This window comes from Erigeron canadensis, chromosome 6 (assembly GCF_010389155.1).
Source record: "Erigeron canadensis isolate Cc75 chromosome 6, C_canadensis_v1, whole genome shotgun sequence".
NCBI classification, from domain to species: Eukaryota; Viridiplantae; Streptophyta; class Magnoliopsida; order Asterales; family Asteraceae; genus Erigeron; species Erigeron canadensis.
The window spans coordinates 28,930,307-28,949,320 of NC_057766.1; the positions used below are offsets into that span (position 1 = coordinate 28,930,307).

The 19,014-nt window shown below is 31.3% G+C and overlaps 2 protein-coding genes across 2 annotated transcripts; one reads left to right on the forward strand and one right to left on the reverse strand.

The window, feature by feature from the left end:
- The first annotated feature begins 537 nt into the window (after window positions 1–537).
- On the forward strand, window positions 538–3,232 carry LOC122604640 (probable serine/threonine-protein kinase PBL11). The gene is made up of 6 exons (XM_043777514.1): window positions 538–745; window positions 868–1,071; window positions 1,314–1,382; window positions 1,481–1,543; window positions 1,632–1,954; window positions 2,753–3,232. Exons 1-6 carry the CDS (start codon window positions 538–540, stop codon window positions 3,230–3,232), a joined length of 1,347 nt encoding a protein of 448 aa, XP_043633449.1.
- Window positions 3,233–3,434: 202 nt separating this feature from the next.
- LOC122603140 (probable protein phosphatase 2C 46) lies at window positions 3,435–7,580 on the reverse strand. Its single transcript, XM_043775762.1, has 5 exons — window positions 7,398–7,580; window positions 6,692–7,095; window positions 5,807–6,174; window positions 4,824–5,060; window positions 3,435–4,244 (listed from the first exon to the last, which is right to left on the reverse strand). The coding sequence occupies exons 2-5, from the start codon at window positions 7,008–7,010 to the stop codon at window positions 3,990–3,992; spliced, it is 1,179 nt and encodes a 392-aa protein (XP_043631697.1). The 5' UTR covers window positions 7,011–7,095; window positions 7,398–7,580; the 3' UTR covers window positions 3,435–3,989.
- Window positions 7,581–19,014: the final 11,434 nt, after the last annotated feature.

Consider the following 19,014-nt stretch of genomic DNA (forward strand, 5'->3'; position numbering starts at 1 on the left):
ATATACCTTTTCCTACCCCTTATTTGGAGGTAGTATGTACTGTGTTGATCACTGTGATATGATTATATAAACATGGCATACATTACATATACACAAATATATCATGATCCATCTTTCCCATGTTTGTATTCATCAAATATACTTCCATGTGAAAGTTTGTAAACTTCACATGAATGGGATACAAGATATACATATATTTAGTGAATAAAAAGAGGAACATATGTTAAAGACTTAAAGCCAAGTATTTTCTATATCACACATATATCTTATTCAATTCTAACATGCTTACATATATTTGAATAAGAAACATTACAATAAGACAGAATGAAAACATCATGATATAATTTAAATTGCCGGCTTAAGAAAGAAAAATGGGAAAAAACCACAATGCTTCCAATACCCTATCTCTTTCCATATCGATTTGCTTCAAGTTCTTCATGAACAAGAACAAACAACTTAAAGGGAAAAAAAGGAGCATCGAACTCATTGGAATTTAGCTCTTGATTCCTCAAAAAGAAACACAAATTTAAGTCACTAATGGCGGATAACCAAACGGTGTCTTCATTGTCACAGCCAACACCGCCACCTTCTAGTGAAAACCTTCAACATTCGATCCTGAATAGCAAGTACTTATGGGTAACTCTTGTTGTTTGTAGCATCATCGTATTTGTTGCCCTCGTGTTATGTTTATGTAATAAAAAGAAGGTTTTAGCAGGATTCAAGCGATACATTGAGAATAAGAATGGTAAGTCTATCCGCTTATATAAGTAAGATAAGACGTTTTTAATTTGTATGAAAACACTCATTTTAGTTGTGATATATATGTTATTAATTATAGATTTTTGTATGATACGAGTATTATATTAGATAAGATGGATGCTAATGAACTAATGCTAAGGAAATTTCAAGTGGAAGAGCTTGAAATAGCTACAAACAATTTTGCCAAAGAGTATCTGATTGGATCTGGTGCATTTGGAAACGTCTATAAAGGAACGTTTGAAGGAAACATAACCCTAGCCATAAAGAGGGCGCGTGATGATTCCTATACAAGCAAACATGAATTCCGAAATGGTAACCCCTATACAAATAACCTTTGATCATGCTTCTAGATTTTTTTATTCTTTTATAAAACCTTTTTTCTGTTTCAAATAGAGGTAAGGTTACTCTCTAAGGTTAAACATCGGAATCTTGTTGGTCTAGTTGGCTATTGTGAAGAAACCGGTACGTAAAACATCATCATATCTTACATTCTTAACTCTAAAACTTAACATTGATTGAAATATATGTTTTGTTATTTGGAATTTTGAATGTAGGAACTAAGGGAGTACAAATATTGGTTTATGAATACGTCCCAAATGGCTCGCTGCTTGAACATATAGCAGGTAAGTTTAAGTCAAAAAATTGTTAATTATTGTTAGCAATTTTGTCATGTCATATAAGTATTTTGATACATAACCATGATCAAGATAAATGTTAAAAGGCAGGGAAAGAGTACCCTTAACATGGAGGCAAAGAGTAAACATAGCCATCCAAGCTGCTAAAGGTGAGTACATCTCTTTATATGCAATCAAAACCAAACAAAATCGACGAAAATTTACACTATTACATTCAATATTTTTTTGGCTTTAAAGGCATAGCTCATTTGCACGAAGGGATTAAACCGAGCATTATCCACAGAGACATAAAACCGAGCAATATTCTCATTGGAGAGGGGTTTGAGGCTAAAGTATCAGATTTCGGGCTAGTAAGATCTGGACCAGTTGGAGACAACTCATATGTTAGTAGCCAGATTAAAGGCACGCCGGGTTACCTTGACCCGGCATACTGTACTAGCTTCCACTTGAGCCCATTTAGTGATGTTTATAGCTTTGGAGTTATTCTCTTACAACTCATTGCGGCTCGGCCTGCTGTTGACTCAAATCGGAGTCGCTCTGGCTATCACATTATAGAATGGGTAAGGAAACTTACCTGTCTTTCATATTCACCCGCAATATATTTTAATTACCAAAGTCCAAAAATACCATTGTCGTTTTGACTAAGTCGTCAAACAGGTACTTGAAAACAGAAAGTATCAAATTTAACCTTAAAACCGGGTCAAATAGGACGAAAACAGATGTCTATAACTGGAGACTATAAGTTGGTTGTTGGTTTCTGAATGTCAAAATCAAACCAAACAAAACAATACCAAATGACATGAAATGAAACTATAAAACAAAGTTTTTGGAAATAATTCGTTATGTATAATAAATTAAAAAGAAGAAGACAACATCTTATATCGCAATGTTCTGCTGAGGGTGCTCATACAGTCATACATATGCACTGTGTCTTAGAAAATTTGACGCAAAACTGTCACGTGTTGTTGCTTGCTAATTTGTTCTTATTTGTATCAGGCAAATATATGTTTTATAATAAATATTCATCTGACTACTAAGTTAAAGTTTTCATAGAAGAGATGGTTTGCATAAATCTTTGGTTCTCTAACTAATGAAGTTTTATCATAGTGATACAGATTATGATCTATATCGTATCTATATTGAATTTGAAACCATTCGATTTGGATTGGTTCTTCACTAAGCTTAATTTTAGTCTTGCCAGGCCCATAAAACCTAGAGCTAAATACAAACACTATTTATTTTTATTTTTTTTGACTTTCTATCTTACCATAATTTGGATAAAAAAAATTGTTTAAACACTGGCGGGTTAAGTGTAACTAATTAAATTAATGTACTTACTCTTTTTGGTTCAAACATAGGCAAGGCCTCATCTTGAGAGAGGCAATGTTGAAGAAATATTGGATACAAATCTTTTAATGGAACCATGCAACATGGATATCATGCTTAAAATGGGTCTATTGGGCCTAAGATGTGTGGTAAAAGAGCCCAAAGAAAGGCCAACCATGACTCAAGTATACAAAGAGTTAGAGGCAGCTCTCTGGTCAGCCAATAGCTTCGTCCGACGCCAACTGCAGCCACGGCCTCTAGCAGCACGTACCACCGATAGGTCATCTGAAATCCGTGATCATCTTGCATCCGATCATGATAGTTCGGTAAGCCTAGATGGAGTTAGGCTTCAAAGATTTCATGTAGACATGGAAAGTGTATCATTTCAAAGCACAAGCTTGAGATGTTTAGAAGCTGATACTTTGGTTTTTCATGTTGATGATGAGGGAAAAGTCGTTGACGAAGAGATGAGCCTTTGTATGTACGATGACTTAAGTATCCCTCGCGATTGAACATGCAACGTTGTAAGAATATTAGTTGTCAATTATAGTCGCGTTGCGTTTTAGTTTTTTGTGCCCATTGGATAGTTTTGTACGCTTTACAACACACTACACATAGTCACAACAATCGAGTAAATTAAGCATGTCTCCAATTTGCACTTCATATAGATGGGTAACGCGACATACAATAAATAACAAACCTGCTTAACTGATGTTTGAAAGAAAGGTGATACGAGAATGGGTCATATTCATATGATACAAGAACAAAAAAGGACATCAGACCCCCAAACTGGGTACACGAAATATGAGAAAGGGAATTCAGTAAACAATTAAAATGAGATGGCAGATGGTAAAAAAAAATATCAAATTTCTAAAAACAAGTTTTACAAGATTTACATACCACGAGCTTCCAAGGGTTCTTTCCATAACCACATTTCGAGTTCTTTCTCTATTTTCTCAAGATTCTGCATTTATTTATTTGTGTTTTATGTTCAGTTGTCTTGCTTCTCCTCCATTCCCGGGCAAGGGACAATGGACAATCTTCCTCTTCTGACATGGGACCAAGTAGTGGTGGATGGTGGTTGTAAGAAGTTTGGGCGAGGGTTGGGTGGTTTTCAAATCCCACAAAGAAAATAATCGATTTTCCAAAGCTAACGTGTTAAATTATACATAAAATTAGAGATGGGAAATTATGACCTTCACTTGAATCCATCTAAGGACATGGAAGAGGAATCAAGAAAAAGGGTGGCTGATATCAGTCTCCGTGATCCTAAGCAGTCGATGGTGGCGCTGGCGGAGTTTTCCCTGCAAGGTTGACGCCACCGCCTCTGAGAGACAGGGTAGGGCCTTTCCACGAGCTTGCTTTACTGACTAGATTCGAGTCTAGAAAAACAACTACAACTGTTATATCATCGTGGAAATGACGCCTTACTCCCCTGTCGATTTTCTTCAAATCTGTGTACCTCATCTCCCTCTTCTTTGCTGCCTCTTGTAAAGCAGTCTTCACCAGTCTTTTAGCAATTCCCTGCATCATACAAACCAGATTATGCTCGTTAAATCACTCATAAACCACCAGCGATCCTTAATCCATATTTAGTTATCCATCTATTAACTGTCTTGAAATTCCAAGGGCAGTAAAGAACTTTAATCATTGCCAAAGTTAAAAGAACAGACAGAAAGTTTAATATGGAAAGGTGACAATCTGATGCCTAATTTTTATGAATGATTCTATTTGGGTCACTAGGTCGATCGGGTTGAAAGTCCGGTGCCAATAGACAGTTTCACTGCATACAACCTTTCACATTGCTTTATTAAAATAATTAGAATGTTGTAATGATATATATTTTGTAATCATCATTAATTGGTTAACTGCTTGTAAGATAAAATTAAAAATACACAAAGAGAAAGAGCAAAAGAAGTGTTTTGAGGTCAGCCCAACCCAACATGTATTACAGAAAAAACCCATGTTGACTCGTTACCCAACTTGCCCATGTTGCCACCTCCATATATATCGGACAAATCATGAAACAGCAAATGCATGTGAATCATTGTACGAGGCTTATATTATTCAAAAATTGCACATTAGCAAAGTACAGAGACCTACATGACGTGGGTGATTCTGAACTATATCAACAGCATCCTGGTTGCTAAGATGCTCCCAGAGACCATCAGATGCAAATATGAGAAATTGATCCCCAATTTGAATTTCATGTTCAGATATTGATGGGTCAGCAGTAAGTATGGGTCTTCGAATTGGGTCACGAAGACGAAACTTAGCATACAATGGCTCCCTGTTAAATTCTGCCTTCTTGAGGTATACATCACCAATAGATCTTGATATCTGTAACAAAATTCCAAACAATGAGAAACAAATTAGGAATGATAAACATCTAAAATCTTAATAATGCTAGTTGTTGCTTATTTTTATTGAGCAATCTGATTATTACTATTAGTAGAAGCCACATATTATATATTAGCTACAACACCACAAAAACAGCAATCAGCGTTAATATAAAATTATCGTATTACCCTTTGTAAATTCTAACTTGAAAGATTTTTACTGTAGTCTGTCAATATGCATCACTGAAGTTCACAAGAATATCATGCTTGCTCATATTTAGCGTCTCACTAATTATGGAGTTGATATGTACCCAACAAACGCTGTCCATACACGACAAATGATTGTGTATGGACATACTTACCCTTACAATTACTATATCTTTTGTTTTCCCAGTAAAGGAAGAGTAAATTTGTCAAAGCACAACTATTTATTGTGTATGCATAACTTTTGTTGTGCATATATCACCTCCTGTTATTTATGACAAATAATAAGTTTTGGATATTAGCCGAGATGCAACAAAAGCAATTATCAAAGTGTAGAATAGATTTACCTTGTCCTTTATTCTAACTTGAGACTTGAGAGCCTTTTGCTCGGAAACATGACATTACTTTAATTTTTACAAGAATGTCTTTTTGGGTCATTTTAGTATTACAGTAGCCCATTTTACTGCAGCTGATTATAAGATTCTGGTTGGTCATAACTACTAGTTACTAACACGTAAAGTACCATGGACAGACAAATCACACCTGTATGAGCCCCTTCACACGCCATACGTTATGTTTTAGTACTACAATTTGCGGATCGTCAGGATGCAAACTATGTAGTTCTTGTCTAACAGACTCTATGCTCGCGTTATGTTCCATAGAGAGCTGAATAGCAATAACTTCCCCAGTTGCCTTCACAGTTCTTCCCAAAACAGCACGTGAATCACCAGCATTAGCAATGTAAATGGTTCCATTACAAATAACTCCAACCAGACAACACGAACCAACAGCAGCTAATTGTGGTTTTACCATGAACTGCTTCGCAACAATTGAGACAAACCCTTCTTCAGTAGCGTGAAACGCTTTACGAATCACATCCATAGACATTGCATTTTGTTCTGAAGTAAATCCTACAGATTTACATATTACATTCATGAATAATCAAAACTGTAATGAAATTCATAGAGAAAATGTCATTTGATAGTAACCAACTATCAAGGTTGTTCCACCTAGGTTACCCGTAAATCTTAACCGCCCATGTTTCAACTTCTTTTTATCAATATTGTGTTTTTTAATTAGAAAAATCAACGTTCATGTAGTATTACTATTACATGCTAACACATGCTACCATGACGTGCCTTTTATGTAAAAAAGCTACCATGGCCTGATAATGCCACAAGTATAGCTGACCATTTATATCACACATTATTGGCATGCCGCGTCAGCCTTTTAACACAATCGACAAGTTTACATATATAACCAGTGATACATGTTGGTTAAAAGACTTTTAACTAAAATTGAGATCGCAATATTGAAAAAACGTGACTTGATCGACTTAGGTGGAACTATTGTGAAACTTGGTTCTTATTAACATAACATTTTCCCAAATTTAAACTATCATTAACCAAAATAAGATTGATCACTCACTTTTGAGATTCTGAAAAAGATTATCATTGACGTAACGTGATGTTTCGGGTCCACCATGACCATCATAAACTCCAATGAAGGTCCCATAAGGACCGGAATCAAGAAGACTCAACGAGCCTGACTCAATTTGACTTTGATCTTCAAGCAACATATTTGCTTGAACTACTGCCATTGAATACTCACCATTTATATGTTTTCCAAAATCCTTATACCAAAGTAGACCTTCCTGCCTGCCAAAACCATCCGAACCGATATTATCATAACGGTCCGATGATGGTAGCCAGCAGGCTTTTAAAATGTTTATCAACTTTGATAACATCCCTCATTTCTCAACATCCAAAAATTTGGATGTAAACAAATCCTAGTAATATATATATCTATCCCCAAAAGCTATCTCCTTTTCACTGTTGAATAATCATTCACAACACAAATAATCAAAACTAAAAATATATAATCAAAAAAAAATAAAGTCAAAGGTCTAATAAATACAAAAAACTAAAAAGGGCCAAATTGTCAAACATCAATTTTCTTGGTCAACATTTTGAACAAAGACTATCAATTTGTCAAAATGAAGAATGGTAAGTAACAACCTTGAAAATTAACAAACACCCATTAAAGAATAGTTGAAAAAGATAACAAATTTATACAGTTATATAAGCATAAATGTATATAAATATATACAATTAATATGAGAAAAACAACTTACAGTACAAAGTTTGCAACTTTTTATCTGGGGTTGAGCTACTAGTGAAAATAAATTGTGGGTTCAGATCAAAATGAGATAAGAGCAAATTATTTGTGAGTTCAGATCTATAGATCCATTAAAGATCAAAACTTTATATATATATATATATGTATGTATATATATTACTCGTATATATGTGTGTATGTATGTATAAAAGGTTTTTGTTGTGAAGTAAGTAGATATGATGAGGAGAGAGATGGACTTGAAATGGACAGGAGGAAGTGAGGGAGAAAGGAGAAGATAGATAGAGAAAGATAATTGAATAGTCTTTTTTTTTTTTCCTTTTGACAAAATCATATCTTTTCGATTGTATATCTATGCTTTTTAAACTTATAAATTTTGACTAAAAAAATTAATTTCAATCATTTATTTTGTAAAATTGATCCAAATTGATCCAAACTTATATTTATTTTTATTACCTTCTAAATGTTCTAAAGTTAGGTAAATCATGTAGTATTTATCTTAAGTAAAACAGGGGTTATGTAAATATTAGGAAAGGTTTATGTAAAATTCAGGGGTAATGTATGTTTATTAAATTCAAAGGTTTAATCTGTAACTCTTTTAATGTGGCAGTACTTAAGTTTAGGTAAAGTCTGCAGTACGGATCATTTTTCCTTATTTTTAATGAATTAATTACAATATTAGTTTCTTATTTTTCTTGAATGGCATTTTATTCTACTTCTACTCCTAAATTACACGTATGCTTGTAAACCATGACTCTCGAAAAACCACTATTAATCCACCCCACAAATATGAAACGTGGGACTTGAATCCAGATGGATCATCCCAAAGTCAAAGATCTTACCAATGGGTCATCAACCCAATTGGCTTAGTTTCTTATCTTAAAAAATATTTTCGTTATTATCATCAATTACATTTATATATCAATATATACATCACTCGATATCATCACCATCACCTAGAATCGTCATTACCACCAAATTAACAACGTCGCCACTTTGTCCGCACAGGTTAGAAGCATTTAAGCTTTTCACTTTCAAATATATTTTTTTAACTTTTCAAAATAAATTTCAAATATCATCTTGATGCCACTTACTTCTAAACAACTTCAAATCCACAAGAACTTAGTTCACTCATTTAAAACAACCTATAAAAAGGTAAACAACTAAAAAGTAAGCGAATGTTTAATGAATATACTTGCATACATTTATATATACGAAGGAAGGCAATGCACAAAGAACTATTACATGTAGCTTATGAGAGCGTCTCACCATATCTACATACTCACTTTTGTACTTTAACGCATTACATGGATCCATATAAGCAATATCAACACAATCAAATGTCACATGCATATCATAACAATAATTGATATTCTTAGTGTAACGACTTGACTCAATTTAAGAAAAATACGGCTTTTTTTTTTACCGGTGGGCCTCACCGCATAATCAGTGGGCAGCACCAAAAATCGTATCTGAACAAAATTTCAGCTAGTGGGCCTCACCACATATGTTGTGGGCAGCACTAGAACTCACTTGACCTTAATCCTCCAGTTAGTGAGTCTCACCAGATTGTGGTAGGCAGCACTAACTGGTACATCAGAAAAATAATTTCCAAATTATTACTTGCAAACTTACAAACTCATTTTCACACCTTAAATCAATTTGACAAACTTCAAAATAAGTTAAATACACATGACTCAACATTCCAAAAGCTTTTATTTGATCAAGTGCACAATTTACAACGAAATGGGTCATTTACCCGTTTTGCCAAATAACCAAAGTCAAACTTTACATCAAGTTTCAAATGACCCAAGACACATCATATTACTGAAATTCTTACATATGAAACATGTCCAAAACATAAACTTTGTACCAAGAGCAAAGGGTTCAATGAGAGGAGTAACTAGGGTTCTACCAAATACCATTTCTCCATGAAATGGTCCACTACCTTCTATGCACCAAAAGCTCCAACTTCAACCTTCTAGCAAATTACAAGTTGTTCTTACTATCGAAACTACCTATAAAAAGATGAACAACTAAAAGAATAAACTTACGCTTAGTGAATGCATATGCATATAATCATAATCAAGTTATCATAACAATGTGCATCAAACACCACATATAGCCTATCAAAGATAGCCATTTCATTCATATCAATCACAAACATAGAATTCATCACAATTCATTTTCAACATGGCCATGGACAATTTGGCTAGTAGGAATTTACCCACCTACTAGCTCATACAAACAACTTGACTAGTAGGAATTTACCCACCTACTAGTTCTCACAACCAATCAAACAAATGGGTCATAGGAATTTACCCACCTATGACCTCTATTAACAAGAACATGATTATATGCATATACACTCATCTCAAACTTGGCTATTAGATACAATGGTTAAAGGCTCAATTAGATGATCTTCACCACCTATACATAATACAACAAATTATATATTTATGAGTTTCATTACTCAACTCTTTCAAAATCATCTACTTGATTTCATCATAAACTTTATTCATTATGGTGTTTGGCTCTTAAAGCATTCCCACAAAATTCCATTTTCAAGTTCATAATATGATTCTAGACAAACACCCTAAAACATAAGGTCTATTACTATGGGGTTTCATTATAAAAACTCAAATGCATTGACCCCATGCTTCTTCTTATAACTCCATTAGGGTTCCTTATCAAAATTCCCAAGATATCAAAATTTTCCAATTTTTCTAGCCAAGAACCCTAATTTTAAAATCAAGAACCCTAAAATTTGAAATTAAATAATTTAGGGAAACCTTACCTCAAAAGACAAAAACACAATTGAAATTTCCAGATTTTCTTCATTTCTTTCTTGATAATTTTGGCCCCTCGCTAATCACCACTAGTTCTCACTTTGCTTATTATTTGATTGATTTGGTTAATTTGATCTAGGAGGGTGAAATTGCATGAAATCCCTTGATGAATTAGAAGGAAGTGGAAGATTTTAGAGGATTTGAAAAAAGAAGGATTTGAGAGGAAGGAGATAATGAAATTATGATTCATCAACACAAAGTGGCTAGACACTCTACCCATTTGCCACGTTCCATCTTTATTTTTGTGGGTTTAATATCCGCTAGCCACTAAAGTTCCAACTAAATTAACCCCTTCTCTCAAAACAAAATACTAGGAAATTAATTTAATATCAAAACTACAAAAAAGGTTAATTTTCTATTACCTTAAAATATTGGGGTGTTACACTTAGGCCCCATACTCAGTAGGTTCTTAGGACTCATACGCCAAGAGGTTTTTAGGCCTCATATGTTAAGAGGTTTTTAAGCCTCATACATCAAATAGTCCTTATTTAGGCTTAACACCAAATCGATTACCACATACGGAATCCACCATCATATGGAATTGACCCGATGCATAAAAAAAGGTAGGCAAGAATACTCACTTTCTTCACGACTCGAACAACAACTCAATATAATCGCAATGTGCACAAATACAAACTTTTTAACCTATCATAACATCATAATAAACATACAAGACAATATTTACTATTTTGGCTACATAACTTATCCTTACAACATTTCACTTGCATTCTCAACCCAAAATCATTTTATTTTGACATTGAGTTGCTTTTCTTTCAAAACTTCATTTTTTTTCAAAACTTCACTTGGTAAATTCAATTCATCATCCTCCTCGTCACTTTACCCAACTAGCAAAATCACCAATTATTCATAAAGTAAGATTTTAATGCCAACACATATATTTTTAGTTAAATTTATCATGATACTCGATAACAAGTTAGGAAATTCAAGAATTTGGAGAAAAATCATACAAAAAACTTCATTCTAGCAAAAATCCTCAATTTAGGTATTTCAAAAACCCTAATCCTTAAATTGTATAAAACTCAGTTTTAGAAATCCTTACCTCCATGAAAGAGTTAGAATTTAGGTTTAGATTTTCAAAGTCTTCTTCCTTCTTCTTGATGATGTCGACACACACTTCACACATCCAATTTTCCCAAACTAACTTCTTACTATGATACGATTATTATAATCTCTAATTGACTAAATTCTTGATTGAAAGGAGAATTGGATTTTGTTTAGAATGGAATTGATAAAAAAGATTGAAGAAGAAAGAAAGAAATAAGTGGAATTGTGAATTAAAAATTGGGAGGATGGCTCGCATCATTTTAATTTTTCATGGATATTCTACTTGCTATCTAATTAAATTAATCTCATGCTAAAAAATAAAATATTAAAAAATTATTTTAATGTTAAAACTAAAAAAAAATTAATTTATTTATCTTAAAATTTTTGTTACTTTACACATAAAGACTGAATCTCTGATTCTTACTCTATGATATTTTTGACAATCCGAAATTCACAAAGAAAAGAATAACTCACCAAAACAAATATATCTTTTAAAACCACTAGTCTTGCGAAACAAAGTTTTTACATCTATAGATCTACTTGTACCTCGCTAACATCTAGTTTCAATTATTTGAATTTTTTCTTTCTCTATTTTAACTTTAACTATTTCATTAAATTATTTCGATAAAAAAAATATGAATATACGAAGAACTGTATCTTGTTTTTTTAAAACATAAAATACATTTCATTACAAGTATATTATTTTTACTTTTGTAATATAGTTTAATGAATTAAACTTGCATGATTGATGAAGGGTGTTTGAATGGCTTTTGAATAAATATTATTTTTACTACCTAGAGTTTTTGGTCTGACTCGACTTTGTGATGCTTACACATATGATGATGTCTTCTCTTAATAAAAGTACATCATGGTGTGTTATTTTATAAGAATATACGAGAGAAAGTACTCACGCTTTATAACGGTGAGATGGTGAGGGTAATAACAGGGACGGAGCCAGACTTTTTGTTAGGAGGGGGCAAATTTAAAAGTCGTATGTCATATTATCAAAACCGTATGGACCCTAAAAATATTGTTCCCACATAGACAATTTTACTTTAAATACTAGTGTATACTCTTAGTTACATTAACTTCTTACACATACATACATACATACATACACACATGCATACATACATACATACATACATACATACATACATACATACATACATATAGAGAGAACAATGTGTATGTGGCTGTTAGACACTTGAGTTTAGGTGTATAATTCCTCACATATTAATTTTAAAATATTTATTATAAAATATATAAATAATTGGTCTCTCATGTTTTTATGGATTAAAAAATCAATATGTGATAGATTTTACACCTAAGCTTATGTGTTCCCATAATTCACTTTCTTCATGTATATATATACACGTAGTATTACTTTTAAATAAAAAATAAAAAGAAAAATTACATTAAAATTTAAATCTAATGAAAAGTGTATGGCTAATAAAGTTTTGATTGAATTACTATATTATACGACTCACACAATTTGATAGTAATAGACAAGTCTGAACAAAGAGCAAATTAGTAAATAATTGCTTCAATCTTACCAATATAATTCACCTTAGTAAATCAACAAATCTAACAATATCCTTCCTCACAAACCGTGAAACCACCACCACAACCACCATTCCACCACCACATCAACCACCTTCACCATCAACATCCTCGAATCCTAATCACTCTGAATCCTAAACACAAACCCTTCCACTTCATCACTCTATTTGGCTGTTAAGTCAACTCACGTGCCGTGCATATGAGGTATCAAAATCGTAATTTCGTGTATATTTTAGATATCATCTGTGTAAGTTCCCCTAATAAAAAATTATTAAGATATTTATATTTATATTTTATTTAATAAAGTGGGTAGATATTGTATATTTGATAATATAAAAGTTAAATTTCAGTGGTTTTCATAATTCTCAAACTTGTTATATTCACTATACAAGTATAACAAAATAATAATGACATATATAATAATAAAATAGATTTTAGACTCGTGTCAAATATGCGGGTTTACATTGTTATAAAGATTAGATAATATTACAATTAGTTTTAAAAATCTTATTTACTTTAGATTTTATTTATTTTTTTAGCAATTAATTTTATATTTATATGATAAAATGTCTAATTAAGATATATATCAATTATTATTTATTATCTATTATATTGGATTTAATGGTTAAAAAGTATAAATTTGTGATTGAAAATAAAAAAGTGTAGATTAAAATAATTATAAATTAAGTATTTAGTGAGGGTAAAAAGTGCAAATTATTGATGGAAAATGTAAATTAGTGATATTTTTTCTACAAACATTAAAGTGTAAAATATAATATTTTAATATATTTGGATAATGATTATTAGGATTTTTGATTTATAATTAAATTAATAATGACATCATCAATTTGTAATTTAAAAAATCGAGAGTTATGATTGTTTAATAAGCTATTAGGTCAGTTGTCTTTTAGTATAGATAAAGATGCATTCTTGCAACTATTTTTCTCGATATATTTTTCATTAAAATAACTATCTTTTTTTCATAATAAATTTCATATCTACCAAAATTAATAAATGAAGTATAAATAAAACTCTAAAATTCTTAATAATTATTTTTATGATGAATTACAAGGATAATACTTGAAGTATGCATGAAATTACGGTTTTGATACCTTACATGCACGACACGTGACTCACTTAACGGCGAAATAAACGTCCGTCAGCGATAGGTATGTTCAATATAAGTTTTTGGCAACGATGGGTATGTCTCGCGTAATTTTTAAATTGTAGGTATGACCAGTGTAGTTTTAAATAAGCTTTAGGTATGATTTTTGTAATTTACCCTAAAAAATTACTTCATACCAAAATTAGGGTGGGGCAGTTGCCCCCATGCTAAATCTGTCCCTGCGTGATAGGTCATAAAGTGTGATAAGTCATAGCAGGTGATAGGTCATAGAGTGTGATAAATAAATGCCTTAGCCGTACGGGCTCTGCCCTCAGATTTAAAAATTCATCAAAAGTATATCGAATGACCTGTCTAATGAAAGAGCATGAATTTTTAAGAACACCCATATAAATGTTACAATTTATCAATTTACGATTTTTGAGATAAAAGATTTTGAATGAATTAAAGCAATAAAATGATTTATGGAGGAGAGAAAAAAAAAAATGAGTAGTTGAGATTTGAAGAGAGAGATGAAAATGAGTGATTTAAAACTTAAAAAGTTAGAAAGTTAAAAAAATTTGACGAAAATAAATGTTTTATAATGTAATAGATTTAATAACAAGATTAACAAATAACTACGCTATTGAGTATCGAGTCATTTGGAAAGTGTCTAGTTTTTGACAAGATATGCAAAACCATGACGTGTGACTTTCCATCCATCCATCCATCATATAGTGTTGTACGAGTATATGTTAAGTAGATTTCTTCATTCTTAAGATGGGTATATGCTTCTGTTTGTTCCTTTTTTAACCCGAGGACAAATAACTTTTCTACCTAGAAAGACTATATATCTAATCATCTATCACTAGGGGTTTGGGCCCCGCTCTTCGGGGCTTCTATCGGTTGAGATGGTTTCGTTTAAGTTGGTTTATTTGTGTTGAACGTATTTAAAAATTAAAAAAAATGATAGAAAAAATAAAAGAAAAAAGCAAAGAAATAACCTAAAGAAAAGTAAAAATGTTTATGCAAGAAAAAAAAAACACATCGAAAAGTTTGCAATATCGAATACATACATTTAGTTTGAGCAAGAAAACCAAAATTAAAAAACGAAATGGGAATAGGTCCATACGATCGAATAGGGTCTCTGCCAACCAGTGAGGAAGTTAGTAACAAAATGTTAAGTAAAAGTTTCCAATATATTAGTTGAAAACATAAAAGCAAAAAACTATAAGAAAAAAAATGGGAAAAAAATTCCAAATAGTGATACAGGATATAAGATGAACCAGTAAAAAGAACACTAAAGTAACAAAAGTGCAAAAAAAAAAAACAAGAAAAACCGGAAAAATGAACCCAAATAGAATTCGATATGACAAAAAACATAAAGTGATACGGGGTAATAATGGACTAATAAAACAGTGCCATGTGGTGAATAATAAATTGACCACTTGGCAAAAGTTGAATGGGGAATGCACTATTCATAAATGATATTGTAATTGTAACTAGAAAATTCCGGACCCCGCGTTGTGGGGTTTTAATTGTCTTGTTGAAATGGTTACGTTATTATTCAACCGCTTAATTAAAAATAATTATGTCATGAATATGTTTGTTTAAAAGTGTGCAAGAATCATATGTGCAAAAAACAAAGATCGAAAAAGTAAACGAAATGCAATGTGATAAAATTCGAATAATGATGCGGGATATAACATCATCCAATCAAAGAGTTCCACATGATTGTATCGTGTAAGGATATTAATGCCCATGGTGAGTGTTCATAACCATGGGCTTTAATATATATAGTAATATGGACGAATAGAACAGTGTCAGCGCCCAATATATTTGTTAAGAACACAAAGCAAAAAAACTGTGAAAAAACCCAATAAAAACCTAAATAATAAAACTCGAACGGGATCCGATATAGCAAAATCCAAATAGTAATACGGAATGAAATATAAACCAACGGAACAGTGCCACGTGACGGTGACACTGTTCATAACCTTGAGCCTTAATGATATTGTAATGTAATGTACACTTACATATTGAACAACATTAAAGTTTGATTATTCTAAAATACAAATTATTTTATTTTTATTTTTAAATTAAACAAATATCTGAGATGTAATGCAAAAACCTTAAAAAAAAAACTCAAACCATGACGAAACTCGTCAATAAACCACCAACCTGATTGGATTGAACAACAATAGTTGATCCATAAAAAGAGATGATGCATATGGTAGTACTAGTTCTAATTTTGTATCTATAAAATACAGAGTAGACTACACGATTGTTACTGTGTTTTGTCGCTTTTTTTAGTTTTTGTCAAAGAATTTATTATATTATGTAACCTCATGAAGTCATGATGTTTTTCCTTGTTATATTACATATTGTAGCATAATACCCGTAAAATGCGGCGACGGTGATAGCAACGACAATGGCGGTTTAGTCGTGTCGGTAACGGATGGTGATGACATCGACAATTGGTGTCGAGTGACGTAACCGTGTAAATTGATGTAATGGTGATAGTGGAAATATTTTATAAGATAATGACTTAAAATTAACTTATCAATAAGAGTTTAAAGTGTAAATTAATTCATTAAGGGCAAATTCAGCAATCTTTAATAACTTTTTCTATAGGAGGTGTTTATTAAGGATAATTTAATACTTTTTCCATTTAACCATTTTTAACACTTTCCAAAAATAAGGGGTTAGATAATTATTATAAAAGAATATATATAATAAAAGAATAGAATGTGATTATGTGAATAATGTCTTTTTTGTCTTTATCTGTATTTTATACATATATATTGAATTTAACAAATATAAAATAAAAAGTAAGTCTTGGTATTATGGTTGGTCCAAAGCCTTTAGGGGTGGGGTCATGGGTTCGAAATTCTACCCCTTAGTTTATTTTTACCCCTTATTCTTATATAATTTGTGATTTTTAAAATTTTTTTAAAATTTGTTTTTTTCATACCATTTTTTACACTTAACATTTTGTTCTTTTATATATTTTATTCAAATGCTATATATTTTTGTTTTTATCCTATATTTCTTTCTCTATTTTTTTTGATATGTTATTGCAATATATACTCCTTTGTATTTTTTGAACATTTGTATTTTTGACCTTTTTCTACAATTAACGTTTTGCTATTTTATAACTTTTTAAAATGCTATATATTTTGTTCAAATGTTGAATATTTTGTTTTTTATACTATATATTTTGTTCTCTTATTTTGATTTTTTAGTTGTATTATATATTTTTTTGTATCTTTTTAAACATTTGGTTTTTATACCATTTTTACATTTAACATTTGGTTTTTTTTGTACCTTTTTATTTGGTTTTCGTATTCCTTATTGTTTATTTTTCTCTTTCTGTTTTTTGGCTTCAGTGTTTTGTATTCTTTTTTTGAACATTTGGTTTTCAATACTTTTTGCCGCCTATATATTTGTAGTTTTTTTAACTCCATCCGTAAATGCAAACGCTTTATATAACCTTGAAATTCATAGTTTGTATAAGTATTTATTCACAAGTTCATCCTTATTATCTTTATTGTTATTGTTTTGTCTCAAGTTTGTCTATGTAGCTGAAATTTTTTTTGTTTGTTAAAATGTGCAAGATAACAGCTATATAAAAATAAATCGACAATCATAACGAAACTTATTGTCAAGTAAATTTTTAGGTGAATGAAAACTCAAAAAATGACAAAATACATTGACAATTGGTCTAATTTACTCTAGAATATATGAACCTACTAGGTACTAGCTACTTGGGTTAGCATTATTTTTTAATGTATGTACACAAAAATATAGAAGGAAAGGCGAAATTTGAATTTGGTTAATTAACCTTGGGGTTTGGAAGGACAATGACGATAAATCACATCACATGCATATACTTCCACGTGCGGGTCATGTGTTCCCACGAGTGCCAAATAAATGCTGTTTTTGCTTGCCAAGAAACAGCTGTCATTTTGGCTATGTATTTCATATAATTAATCATCATCCCAAAACAGCCTCAATGTTTGTGATTACAATTATCAATTGATGATAGTCATCATCATATATTATATGTGTCTTGTATATAATGTACACGGTTGATGTTACATGTGTTTTAAGGGGAAATATATATGTTTTTTTTTTCAAATGGCATATATAGTTGGGGTGTTATTTTATTTGAGATCGAGCGTAACTATTAGAAAAAAAACTTACAACTAATTTATAATGGATATATCATATTACATTAGTGTTGCCTTTAGGCTTGTAGCAAGCTTTTTATTGAAGAATAAAATCAGGATATATACATGCCACAAACTCGTGCATTCTCAAATCATAAACTTTCACATGTCTCTTATCTAGTTGAACATTTTTGTCTGGATCTTAAAAGAACTTTTCGTTAACAATGATATTTGGACTCAGCAACTAAAGGATGTATGGATTTGAGGATGTGTGGGTTTGACACTTGCCACGAGATCTAATGTCATTTAGTGATGCCTCTATAGTTTTTTCAAAACAAAATACTAATGCTTTTCTATAATTTATCGCGTTGAGATACTAAGTAAACAAAATTTGTAAGATGTTCCGCCATTCTTTTATAAACATGTTCTAAAGTTGAGTTTAATTTAACTTGATTTAATGTAATGAAGCAAATAAGTAACATTCTTCTTTTCAAACGGCAAAAACTATCCTACTCTTAAACGGCTAAACTACACAAATGCCAGAAACAAAATCCATGATTTCCGAAGAAAACCCCAACGGTGCCAAGTTATATCATAACTCATTAGTGGGGTCACAATTAACACGTACTAGAAATGTAACGCATAATGCCTAAAGTTGTATATGTTTAACGTAAAAATAAAACTGACAGTCAATTTGATTTAAAAAAAGTCTTTAACCTTCAAATTTGACTATTGAAAATAGTATATGCTATTATTATTATTTTTTTTTTGTCAAATTGATTAGCATTGAATTTACTGTGCATAAATAATCTTTAATGACATAAAACAAGACAACAAGAGGTCTGTTTATTTATTGAAATCTAT

Excerpts from the sequence above, each read along its gene's own strand:
- LOC122604640 (XM_043777514.1), top strand. The coding sequence starts at position 538 with ATGGCGGATAACCAAACGGTGTCTTCATTGTCACAGCCAACACCGCCA. Across the intron at positions 1,383-1,480 it reads GCTGCTTGAACATATAGCAG|GCAGGGAAAGAGTACCCTTA; the intron begins GTAAGTTTAAGT and ends AAATGTTAAAAG. Across the intron at positions 1,544-1,631 it reads AGCCATCCAAGCTGCTAAAG|GCATAGCTCATTTGCACGAA; the intron begins GTGAGTACATCT and ends TTGGCTTTAAAG.
- LOC122603140 (XM_043775762.1), bottom strand. The coding sequence starts at position 7,010 with ATGTTATCAAAGTTGATAAACATTTTAAAAGCCTGCTGGCTACCATCA. Across the intron at positions 6,175-6,691 it reads TCTTTTTCAGAATCTCAAAA|GATTTACTTCAGAACAAAAT; the intron begins GTGAGTGATCAA and ends GTAAATCTGTAG. Across the intron at positions 4,245-4,823 it reads TTCAGAATCACCCACGTCAT|GGAATTGCTAAAAGACTGGT; the intron begins GTAGGTCTCTGT and ends TGTATGATGCAG.